The 11,481-nt window shown below is 53.3% G+C and overlaps 1 protein-coding gene across 1 annotated transcript; it reads left to right on the plus strand.

The window, feature by feature from the left end:
- The first annotated feature begins 675 nt into the window (after window positions 1-675).
- On the plus strand, window positions 676-11,453 carry EEF1A2 (eukaryotic translation elongation factor 1 alpha 2). The gene is made up of 7 exons (XM_006873342.1): window positions 676-819; window positions 2,479-2,658; window positions 3,271-3,567; window positions 8,188-8,338; window positions 9,392-9,648; window positions 10,381-10,615; window positions 11,326-11,453. Exons 1-7 carry the CDS (start codon window positions 676-678, stop codon window positions 11,451-11,453), a joined length of 1,392 nt encoding a protein of 463 aa, XP_006873404.1.
- The last annotated feature ends 28 nt before the right edge of the window (window positions 11,454-11,481 follow it).

The raw sequence follows: 11,481 nt of genomic DNA on the forward strand, positions 1-11,481 counted from the left end.
CTTCTTGAGCCAGATTTTCCTCTGACAAGAAGAGGACCTCCACCCTGCTGCTTGCCACCTGTCAGGTCCATAGGAGGGAGGAGGTCTGTGGGGCTTCTAACCCCAGCACTTGTCCCTATCAGAACCGGGGGCCCAGCCTGTGTACCGTCCCCCCTCCAGCTGAAGAGAAGGAGGGGAGAGAAAGATGGCGCCATCCCTGCTTGAGAGGAATGGGATGTTGTTGACCAGTGTCTCCACAGTGCAGTGGGCCGGTGGGGACAGGGCCTTGGAGAGCCTTGGGTGACTCATCATCCAGGCTCCTCGGGTGATGCTGGGTGGGGCATGGGGCTCATTCAGCCTGGCCTTTCCTCGTCTCTCCAGATGAGGATAAGTCTTCTTCATCACGGGGCTGGCGTCTGCCGGCACTGAAGCCCAGATACTTACAGCCCATCAGGCCTGAGTGAAGGTTGGGGGGTGCACAGTCCACCTGAGCTGGCCAGTCGGGCTACTCAGGTCACTCGGGGCAAGGGGTGTGAACAGGTACTTTGCTCCCACATGTGCCAGGGAGCATTTTTTGCAGTACCCAAAACCCCCACATCCCATTACTATACAGCCCTGTAGAAACACTGCTCCACAGACCCTTCACCCCAAGTCAGAGCACCCCAAGTCCTGCCACCTCCTCACACCCCGGACAGAATGGGCAAGGAGAAGACCCACATCAACATCGTGGTCATTGGCCACGTGGACTCAGGCAAGTCCACCACAACCGGCCACCTCATCTACAAATGTGGGGGCATCGACAAAAGGACCATCGAGAAGTTTGAGAAGGAGGCGGCTGAGGTGAGCCCAGGGCACCCATCTCCCACCTTCACCCCTGTCCCAAATGACTGACTCAGGTCACTTCTTCCAGATCCAGAGGCTATGAGAGTTGTGGGGGAGCCGTGTCCCAGATAATGGGGGACAGTTGGGGAGGCTCCAAGGATGTGCCTGGGTTTGCCCCATGGTGGGGGATTTGGTCTGGACATGGTGGTCTGTCCTCCATGATGTGGGCAGCAGGACTCATGGGTTTGGGGGGGGGGGTGCTTGAGCAGCATCCATGCCCCAGGAGACCAGCATGGCTGGAGGTGAGGCTGCCCTCACTTGTCCTGGCTTCCAGCTACTATTAATAGTTGATTGATGGGCAACCAGCCACTGGCTCCATTTCCTCTGGCAGGACTTGGGGGAGTGTGCTCTTGGGGGGGTGGGGAAATCCCTGTTGCCCTGTAGAGGAAAAGGCACTGTCATTTGGTGGCTGAGACGTGTGTAACGGTTGTACTAAGTGGTCTCCACTCTCAGGGGTCATGTCTAGCCCTGGGCCTGGGAGAAGTCCACACCTGGGACAGCCTCTGAGGGCTCTCGTCAGGTGATAGCGGGGCTGAATGGGGTGTCACTGGCCTGGGTTGACTCCCTGCCCAGGTGGGGTGTTCGGAACTATGTGCTTCTGTGTGTGGTCCAAACAGCTGCGTCACTCCTTCCTGTGGCTTTGTGGGGAGCAACAGAGGGTGTTTGGAGGGCATCTGTTCTGGCCTGTCAACCTCTGAGCTGTCTAGGCTGCCCCTCCCAGGTGGACAGCCTCCCTGAGAGCAGGGAGCTTGACCCCAACTGGGCAGTGGTGAAGCAGGCGATGGGAAGTCTCACTCTGCTGCCCCCAGGCCCCAAGGCTTGCAGAGGTCAGGCCCAGCCTTCGTGTGTGTCTTCTGAGTGGGCTGGCAGAGGAGCCTCAGAGATACTTGGAAACCCTTGCTGGCTATAGAAAGAGCTGGAAAGATGGCCCCTCTGGGGCAACCTCCTCCCAGTCCTTCCGTTTGTTTTGTTTTTTTTAAATATTCTATTATGAATTATGTGATAGTTTATATGGGAGAACATTTGCTTTACATTCATCCTATCATATATCATTTCATTGCCATGGTTACAATCCCCTCCTTGCATCATCAACCAACTAAAGGGTATACCCTACAAGCCTGCCCCCCACCCCCAGGTTGTCAGCACAGAGCCCCTCTCCCTCTCATTTCTTTTGTTTTTCAATTATGAAGAGTGATTCTCCAATAGCCTGAGACACCCTATTGGTGGGGGGTCCTGGAAAACAGGAAAAGGTGTTAATCCAAACTAATGGTCCCTCTCAAGGTAGCTCCAGGCCCTCATGCCACCTACTGGTGGACATAGGAAACTGTGTGGCCGGCTGGACCTGGACCGGGTCAGATCTGGGAGCAAGGGTGGGGCTGTGCCTTGAGGATCCCTAAGTTGATCCCCTTGTTCTGGGCGGGGGGAGGGAGGGCAGATTCCTGGGTCCCAAGCAGGGGACAAGGTAAACCTGGAGCCTGTTTCATGGTGATTGGGTAAGGGCTGGGGTGAGGATGGGGGTGGGCAGCCTGGTGGAGAGGGCTCTGAAGACGCGGGAAAGTGAGTGCTGGCCTGGGCATCTGGCTGGGCCCCTGATTGCCCCTGCCTTGTACCTTCCAGATGGGAAAGGGCTCCTTCAAGTACGCCTGGGTACTGGACAAGTTGAAGGCCGAGCGAGAACGTGGCATCACCATAGACATCTCCCTCTGGAAGTTCGAGACCAGCAAGTACTACATTACCATCATTGATGCGCCGGGTCACCGAGACTTCATCAAGAACATGATCACTGGCACATCCCAGGTGGGTGGAGGGGCGTGTGGCGGCAGCAAGGGAGGGCCACCACAGCCACCTGAGGGAGGTCCTGAAGTCCTCGGGACAGCCAGGTCTCCTCTGTGCTACCAAGCTTTGCATGGTCAGCTGTCCACCCTGCCTGGCACCGAGCCTACAATTAACCAATGAAATGCCTCTGTGTCTCCACTGGACAGGGATAGACAGAAAGACAAAACAACAAACTGCCCTCATGGACACTGGGACATAATGTGGACATACCAGACACACTGACATGGTCCCTTCACAGACAGATGGACATAAAGGCCATGATGGGACACAGGATGTGGGCACCCTCACACACGGACACCCAGACACAGCCCACACTAGTGCCAGGCTCTGAAGTAGCAACAGGCTCCTGCCAAGTGCTTAGACAACTCGAAGTGAGTCTTATAGTCTCTCTAAGGCTGGCAGGTGAGGGTGCAGGACCAGAGAGGTTGAATGACTTGTCCAGAGCCACACAGCTCACTGGTGGTAGAGTTGGGTCTCCCCACCAGGTTTGGAGGGCCAGCCTGTGTGCCGTCCCTGGGTGGGGAGCTCCCTGGCCCTCCCTGGGCATTCAGCTCACCTGTCGCCCCTTGGCAGGCTGACTGCGCAGTGCTGATCGTGGCTGCGGGTGTGGGTGAGTTTGAGGCGGGCATCTCCAAGAACGGACAGACACGGGAGCACGCCCTGCTGGCCTACACACTGGGCGTGAAGCAGCTCATCGTGGGCATCAACAAGATGGACTCCACGGAGCCGCCCTACAGCGAGAAGCGATATGAGGAGATTGTTAAGGAGGTCAGCGCTTACATCAAGAAGATCGGCTACAATCCGGCCACCGTGCCCTTTGTCCCCATCTCCGGCTGGCATGGTGACAACATGCTGGAGCCCTCGCCCAATGTGAGTGCTAGTGGGCTGGGGGGTGGGTGGAACAGCTGGGCTGAGTAGGGGTCAAAGTCCCTACTGTTCCCAAGGGACCCTAACCTAGCTAGCAGGCTCTCCTTGGTGAAAACCAGTCCCATGGAGCCAGAGCCTGCTTGGGACCCGGGCTTCAGCAGTTTCCCCATGGGGCGGCCAGGGTCCTTGAAGGCTCCTCCTCCATCCCAGGCCACTCCCCAGTTTGATGTCTGCAGGGGCAGCTCCTTTTGTAAGAGCCACAAGGGTCATTTTCCACATGCTCTTGTCTACTGCCCGGGTCCCGGGTGCCTCAGGCAGGGCAGTAGAGTCTCAGCTCCTAGAGCCAGTGGCCCTGGATTCCTGTGTCCCAGATGTCATATTGATTGGTGGTGGTGGTGGCTCTACTCTTCTCTCCACTTTATGACACCTGAGACCCTGTGTTTAGGGCCTAGCAGGCTAAGGGCTCCCCTGGCTTGTGAGAGCCGCCACTTAGCCGGTCAGCACTGCAGCCATCCTGGCTGAGGATGGTGTGTGTCTGGGAGCTGGACTGTGGTCACCTGGACAGTAAGGGGTGGGAGGACTGAGTCTGCAATCTTGGGGGCAGAGCGGCCATCTCCAATCTGATGGACCCATTGTTGTTTACCTGCAGCCCCTGTCCTCCTGGGATCCAGCAGGCATGCTGGCTCCACCCTCTGCTTCCCTCTCAGGCAAGCTCTAGGTTCCACAAGGGACCTCCCTACCTGCCCATGGTGTCCTTACCGCCCCAACACTCACAGGAGCCATCTGCTTGACCTGGGGTATTCCTGGTATCTAGGCTTAGACCAGGAAGACCAGAGTAGAAGGATCTCCATCTCTGGGAGGAACCCTGGCTGTCTGTTCTCCTGGTGTGCTCTGGGTCGAGTGGCCCTGGTGAACTGTGGCTGTAGGCGTGTACCTGGGTCTGCTGATGGGGAAACCCTGGGCAGTGAGCAGTCAGCTGGGTGTGTACCTTTGGCATGGTGGTTGGGCCCGAGCTTCAGGCTGAGCTGTGGCCATGCTCTGGTCCCACCTGCTCTGTGCCTTGCCTGTTCAGGGAGAGGCTGAGGGTTGTGGTGGGGTGATCTGTCAGGACTGCCCCCGCTATGAAGCCCCAGTCTGGTTTGGGTCTGGTTCAAGGTGTGGATTAACTTCTTTGAGCCTACTTTTCCTAGGACAATGATGTTGTGAACGTGAGGTGGGGGTGAGGGGTTGAGGAATTAGGACCAAGAAGCAGACAGTAGAGAAGACTGGGTGTCAGCCAGGCTGCAGCCTGCCCCCCACCTGGGCCCCTTCCCCCCCCCCCATCACTCAGTCAGACACCTCCTTTGATTCCTGAAGACGCTGAGGGTGAGGGCCGGGGGTCCCTCACCTGGAGTCCATGCTCATTGGCCTTGTGGGCCTGGAGGCTTTCGGAGTTCTCTTGCGCTGCTGTGACTGAAAGACCATGAGTGGGCAGCTCATTTCCTCGCAGTTTGGGGGGCTAAGGTGTCAGGGGACGAGCTCTTGAGGAAGGCCCTGGTCCTGGGTAATCTTCAGGTGGCTTGGTGTCTGCCTTTCACCCCCCTGTTTCTGCAGTTTTTCTTCCTGCTAGCCTCGTCTCGTCTCTTTTGCATCTCAAAAGAGATGGATTTGAAACACACCCCACACTAATCCCATCGTATTAACATAACAAAGACAATCTATTCTCAAATGGGATTATAAGTATGGTTTAGAGGTTAGGATTTTTTTTATTTTGGCCAGATGTTTTTATTTGGTGGGGAGATACAATTCAACCCATAACATTCCTTGGGTCACTCAAAATGCATGTCCTTGCACAGGCAAAACACATTTATTCAGTCACATCACCCTAAAAGTCTTAAATCAATTCCACATTCCAAATCTTATAGTCTGAATCACCTCACACAAACATGGGTGAGAAGGTAGTTGTACTCTTCCCGAGGGCAAAACTCCTTTTCATCTGTGAATCTGTGACTTTGGAATATAAGCTAGTTCTTTCCAAAGTGCAGTGGTGGGGCAGCTCACAAGGTAGACATTTCCTTTACAAAGAAGGAATACTGGGCTTCAAGCAGGTTCAAAACCCAGAAGACCAATTCACATTAGCTCTCAAAGCTTGGTGTATTGGGCTACCTGTTGGGCTGCTAACCAGAAGGTTTGAACCCGCCATTGACTCCTCTGGAGAAACATGATGCTTTTCATTAGTGTAAAGATTTACAGTCTCAAAAACCCTACACAGGGTTTACGTGAGTCAGAACTGGCTCAATAACACATAGCAGCAGCAACTTAAGGTTTGCAAATAATCGTCTGAGATCATCTGGGCAAAGGCCTTTCTCCCCAGACTCTGGATCCTGGCCGCACTTATTGGGTTCTGGGTGGAGGCCCCTTGGCTCTGGGCTTCATTCAGCTTCTTCTTCCAGGCTCACTGGGATGACAACTCATAGTCCACCTAAGTGATGACCCTTTTCCCTTGGCTCTGGAAGGCCCTGCTCTTCTGCCCCTTGGGCATGGCATCTGTACCCCCTCAGCTTTGGGTAGCAGCCCCATCCCCAAGCACACCTTAATACTAACAGTCTTGGAGTCTGAAACCAAGTTGCAGAGATCTTGACTCTTTGAAATTGAGGCGGTTATGGCCCCACCCTTTGAAACCAAGAAGGCCCCTGCTTCCCATACGCCTTCCAGAAAGTCTGCAGATTTCCAGGTTGGTCCTGAGATGGTCTTTTTCTTTTCTTGTAGACCACAGATATAGCTCCTTGACCTATTTCCTGCCGGTACAATTCAAGAGGCAGGCAGTATTCTTTCCTTTTGTTTGTTCTCTGTTCCCTTCAGCCTAAGCTAATGGTTTTCTGCACTGGAGGTAGGTTGGATCCATCAGTTACTGGTTTAATCTCTTTAACAAAAGATTGTTTAAGCACACCCTTGGTGAAAATTGTAGGACATGTGTCTTAGTTTATACAACATAATTTTCCAGATCTTTAAGTTTTGCTTCCAGTGTGCACAGTTCATTAAAAAAAACAAAGAAACAACTTTTTATTGTGTAGAGTGAAGACTTTCAAAGCAATGATCAGCTTTACATTGAACAAATCAGATGTTTCATTTTGTTACAATGATTTGCACAGTTTATTTTTAAGTTCATCTCTTTCTTCTTGCATTTTACTATGAGCGGCAAGGAACAACCACATGTCCCCTGTAAGATCTTAGAAATCTCATCAATAATCTAAGCTGATCACTTAACAAGTTCTACTCTCCACCAAACCTTTGAACGTAATTCAGACAAGTGATTTGCCACTGTGTACAAACATTGCCCTTCCTCCATTGTCCAATCACGTAGTCACATTCAGTGTCCATCCTTCTGCAACATTCTGTTGCTGGTACTATATGTATTCTCCAAGATGATGGAAACTTTTTTATAGCTTTCCTAATTTCCTTCTGAGCCTTCACCAGAATTGTTTATGATGTCTGTAATACGACTAACAGTCCCTTTTAGGCAATTTAGGTTTTACTGTTTGCTGTTGAGTTGGCTCCAACTCAGTGACCCTATGCACAACGGAGTGAAACGCTGCCCGGTGCTCTGCCGTTCTCCTCACAGTGGTTACATTGTAAATCTTTACGGGAGCAGAAAGCCCATTGTTACAGACACTGTATCAATCCATTTCATTGGGGGTCTTCCCTTTTTCACCGGTCCTCTATGAAGCATGACATTCTTTTCCAGGAGCTGGTCCGTCCTGATAACAAAGTATATAGTTATCCTACTGTATAGTATAAAGTATGTGAGACAAAGTCTCATCACCCTCAGTTTTAAGGGATAATATATGTCTGTATTTCTTCTAAGATAGATTTGTGTCTTCTTCTGACAGTCCATAGTCATTTCAGTACTCTTCACCAACACCAGTTTGAATATATCAGTTCTCCAGTCATCCTTATTCATTGCCCTGGCTTTTATTATTGATGGTGGTGGTATGCCCTGGAGCCGCTTCCGACTCCTAGCGACCCTGGATAGGGTTTCCAAGGCTGTAAATCTTTACGGGAGCAGAAAGCTTCATCTTTCTCCCACGGAACAGCTGGTAGTTTCAAACTGCTGACCCTGATTGAGGTTAGCAGTCCAACTCGTAACTGTCATACTCTACCCATTACCAAATTCTAAAACCGTGTCTACATTTTAGGTATCTGTTCACACAGCATTCTACTCCTGGTACCAAAGTCTGTCTTAGATATCTAGTGCTGCTATAACAGAGATCACAAGTGGGCAACTTTAACAAACAGAAACTTACTGTATGGCAGTTTAGGAGGCTAAACCATCAGGGCACTGGCTTAGGGAAGGCTTTATCTCTTGGTCATCTCTAGAAATAGTCCTTGTTGCTTTTGAGCTTCTGCTCCTGGGTGATTTTCATGAAGCATCTTTCTTGTTTCTTTGATCTCTTTTATATCTCAAAAGAACTGGATATAAAACACACCTTCCGCTAATCCTGCCTCCTCAACATAACAAAGACAAACTATTCCCAAGTGGGATTACAGCTACAGGCAGAGAGATGAGATCCCACAACGCATAGGTTCTGGGATCCAGTTCAATCTATAACATGGCTCTGTCACTGGACCTCTTCCTTCTACCAGATGCCATGGTTCAAGGGCTGGAAAGTGGAGCGAAAGGAAGGCAATGCCAGTGGTGTGTCCCTGCTCGAGGCCTTGGACACCATCCTTCCCCCCACACGCCCCACTGACAAGCCCCTGCGCCTGCCGCTACAGGACGTGTACAAGATTGGTGGTAAGTGAGCGGGGCAGGTGCCCCTGTATCTCGCCCCATCTTCACCCCTGCTGCCCTGCCTCTCAGCCCTTCTACTGAGACCAGCGCCTGGTCTCTCCTTATCCCCACCTCTCCTCCCATGGCACATGCTTTCTGGGGGTCTGTTTACACTTTCCCCATCCACCCACCAGACTCCTTTGTCCGTCTGACTGTCCACCCTTCATCAGGGTCTCCCTCTTTCTAAGTCAGTGCTTAGCCTTTATCCAGAGTTGGGTGCACAAGGGTGACTCAATATGTCCCTCCCCTGGGGGACCCCAGCCTGTGGAGAGACAGACATAGTCCAGGAGTGAGAGATGCTGCTCATGACAAGAGATAAAAAGCACAACCAATATGGGATCTGAAGGAAGGATATTGAGGGGGCCTCGTGTGAAGTAGAGTGTCGCCTTCACCCCATACAGCGAATAGCATCTCTCAGTCTCTGTCACTACCCAGGAAACAAGAACGCCCCTCAGATCACTGACTGGGACACAAGCCCCTTAATGGAGAGATAAGACCTGCTTCAGACCCTGAAGGAGAGAGACGACCCCCCTGGGGCCCCAGACTAGGAGATAAGACCTCCCTCAGGCCCCTGAGAAGTCTGTGGCACAGATACCATTTCAAGACAGCTTTAGAAACGAGTACCTTGAGGTACTGGGCTCCATGCAGGATGGCCCCAGGTGCTTGCAGGTGGACTAGGCCCCAGTCCTGCCTTGGCCAGGAGCAGGTCCTCACAGTCCTCCCTCTGTGGGGACGGCTGCTGCCAGGTGCAGGTATGGGGTCCTCGGTCCAGCCAGTCCCCACTCCTTGCTTGTCTCTTGTCTTTGAGTTCCTGGGAACGCGCTCCTTCAGTCCTTTGTTTACCAACTGCACAGGGTCAGGTGGCTCCACTTCTGTTTGACCCTCCTCAAGGTTGCTGGGGTACTCCCTTCTTCCCACATGACCATAACCCCTCAGCCCAGTCAGGGAGGTGAGATCCCAGCTTTGTTGGTCCCCCTGGAATGCCCTTGCCAGTCCTCACAGCCCCCTCTGGTCCAGGCATTGGCACAGTGCCCGTGGGCCGCGTGGAGACAGGCATCCTACGCCCCGGCATGGTAGTGACCTTCGCACCTGTGAACATCACCACTGAGGTCAAGTCTGTGGAGATGCACCATGAAGCACTGAGTGAGGCTTTGCCTGGGGACAATGTCGGCTTCAATGTAAAGAACGTGTCTGTCAAGGACATCCGCCGGGGAAACGTATGTGGGGACAGCAAGTCTGACCCACCACAGGAGGCTGCTCAGTTCACCTCCCAGGTTGGTGGGTTGTGGGGCGGTAAAAGGGGGCTGCAGGGGGAGGGACTACCAGGGGCTGGCCAAGTGCTTCTGTCCATGTCACCTGGTCTTGGGAGAAGGCAAGACCCCTATGTCATAAATGGGAACACTAAGGGACTCAGTGAGAACATGGGGTCTCTCCCCACATTACAGATAGGGACACTGAGGGGCTCAGGGAGAACATGAGGTTCCCCACGTTACAGATGGGGACACTGAGGGGCTCAGGAGAACAGGGTCTCTGGCAGGAAGCACAAAGCAGGGTCAGTTCCAGGCCTTGCTTCTCCAACCTTCATGTGCAGCCTTGGGTCTGTTGGTCGCAACAGGTGGGACCTTCAGTCTTGGAGGGTCAACCTTTTTCCTGAATAATGCTGTCTGAGACACTTTGTAGTTTTCACTGCAACTCTCTCTGGTTGTTCCTTTATGGGACAATGATTGCACAAATGCAGTTCTATTGAGATTTAACTGAAATACGATGGTTGGGAGGGAGCCTGTGTTGCTTTCACTCCGGCCAGGGCTGACAGTGACGTGTTTCTCACTTGCTTTGCCAGGTGTCTAATGATGGGGTCTCTGTCTAGGGGTGGTGGGTCCTCCATAGGCCCAAGGGTGTGCTCTGTGAATGGAACTCCAGCCTGGTTTTCTGTTGACCTTCAATGCCACTCTGGTGCCAGGACTGGGCTTAGGCACGTCTGACCCTGAGTGTGATTCTGCCCTCAGGTCATCATCCTGAACCACCCTGGACAGATCAGCGCTGGTTACTCACCCGTCATCGACTGCCACACCGCCCACATTGCCTGTAAGTTTGCGGAGCTGAAGGAGAAGATTGACCGCCGCTCTGGCAAGAAACTGGAGGACAACCCTAAGTCTCTGAAGTCAGGTGATGCGGCCATCGTGGAGATGGTTCCAGGCAAGCCCATGTGTGTGGAGAGCTTCTCCCAGTACCCACCTCTCGGTAAGCTGGAGTCCAGGATCAGGCAGGTGCAGTCTGGGGGTGGGAGCTGACGGGTGAGGACAGCGGGCCATATTCCACTACTATGACATGCTTTGCTGCCTCTCCTAGAGCTCAGCAAGAGACTCAGACTCCAGCCCATTGACTGCAAGTGGGATGGTCACTTAAGGGAACAGTCACTAAGGACTACCACTAATCTAGTGGCAGAATTAAGACTGCCAGTTGGGCCCCAGCTATCCCATCCAAAGTGGTGGATTCACAGACCTGTATTGGAGAGCTGCCATATGCAAGGCTGCCGGGCTGATACCTGGGCCCATCCTAATAGCTGACAGGCTGTACTCCAGGCCAAATAGGCCTTAAGGGCCTTGTGGTTTATAGTCCTTCAATAAGGCCTTGGGAGAATCCTAGGTGTTCACCACTTCCCACACATACGGAGCTCAGAGCTTTATAGACAGGTGCCCTCTGCGCCCCAACTAGAAACACAGGTGCAGAGAGAAGCGCCCAGGATTCAGGGCCAGAGTCCTAGAGGATGCTGCTTGCGCTGAGTGCGCCTGCGCGCTGCATCTCTGTTGGGTTGGCCGCAGGCTAGGCGGCTCCTGCAGAGTTGGGAGTTGCTGCAGCGTACGCTGAGTGCGCCTGCGTGCTGCATCTCCGGCAGGGCGGGCCAGGCCGGGGGTGGATCCGGGCGGGGCCTCAACCCATCCTTCCCGTAGGCCGCTTCGCCGTGCGCGATATGCGGCAGACGGTAGCTGTGGGCGTCATCAAGAACGTGGAAAAGAAGAGCGGTGGAGCTGGCAAGGTCACTAAATCGGCGCAGAAGGCGCAGAAGGCTGGCAAGTGAAGCGCGGGCACCCGCGGCGCGGCCCCCC

The sequence above is a fragment of the Chrysochloris asiatica genome, unplaced genomic scaffold (assembly GCF_000296735.1).
Source record: "Chrysochloris asiatica unplaced genomic scaffold, ChrAsi1.0 scaffold00238, whole genome shotgun sequence".
Taxonomy (NCBI): domain Eukaryota; kingdom Metazoa; phylum Chordata; class Mammalia; order Afrosoricida; family Chrysochloridae; genus Chrysochloris; species Chrysochloris asiatica.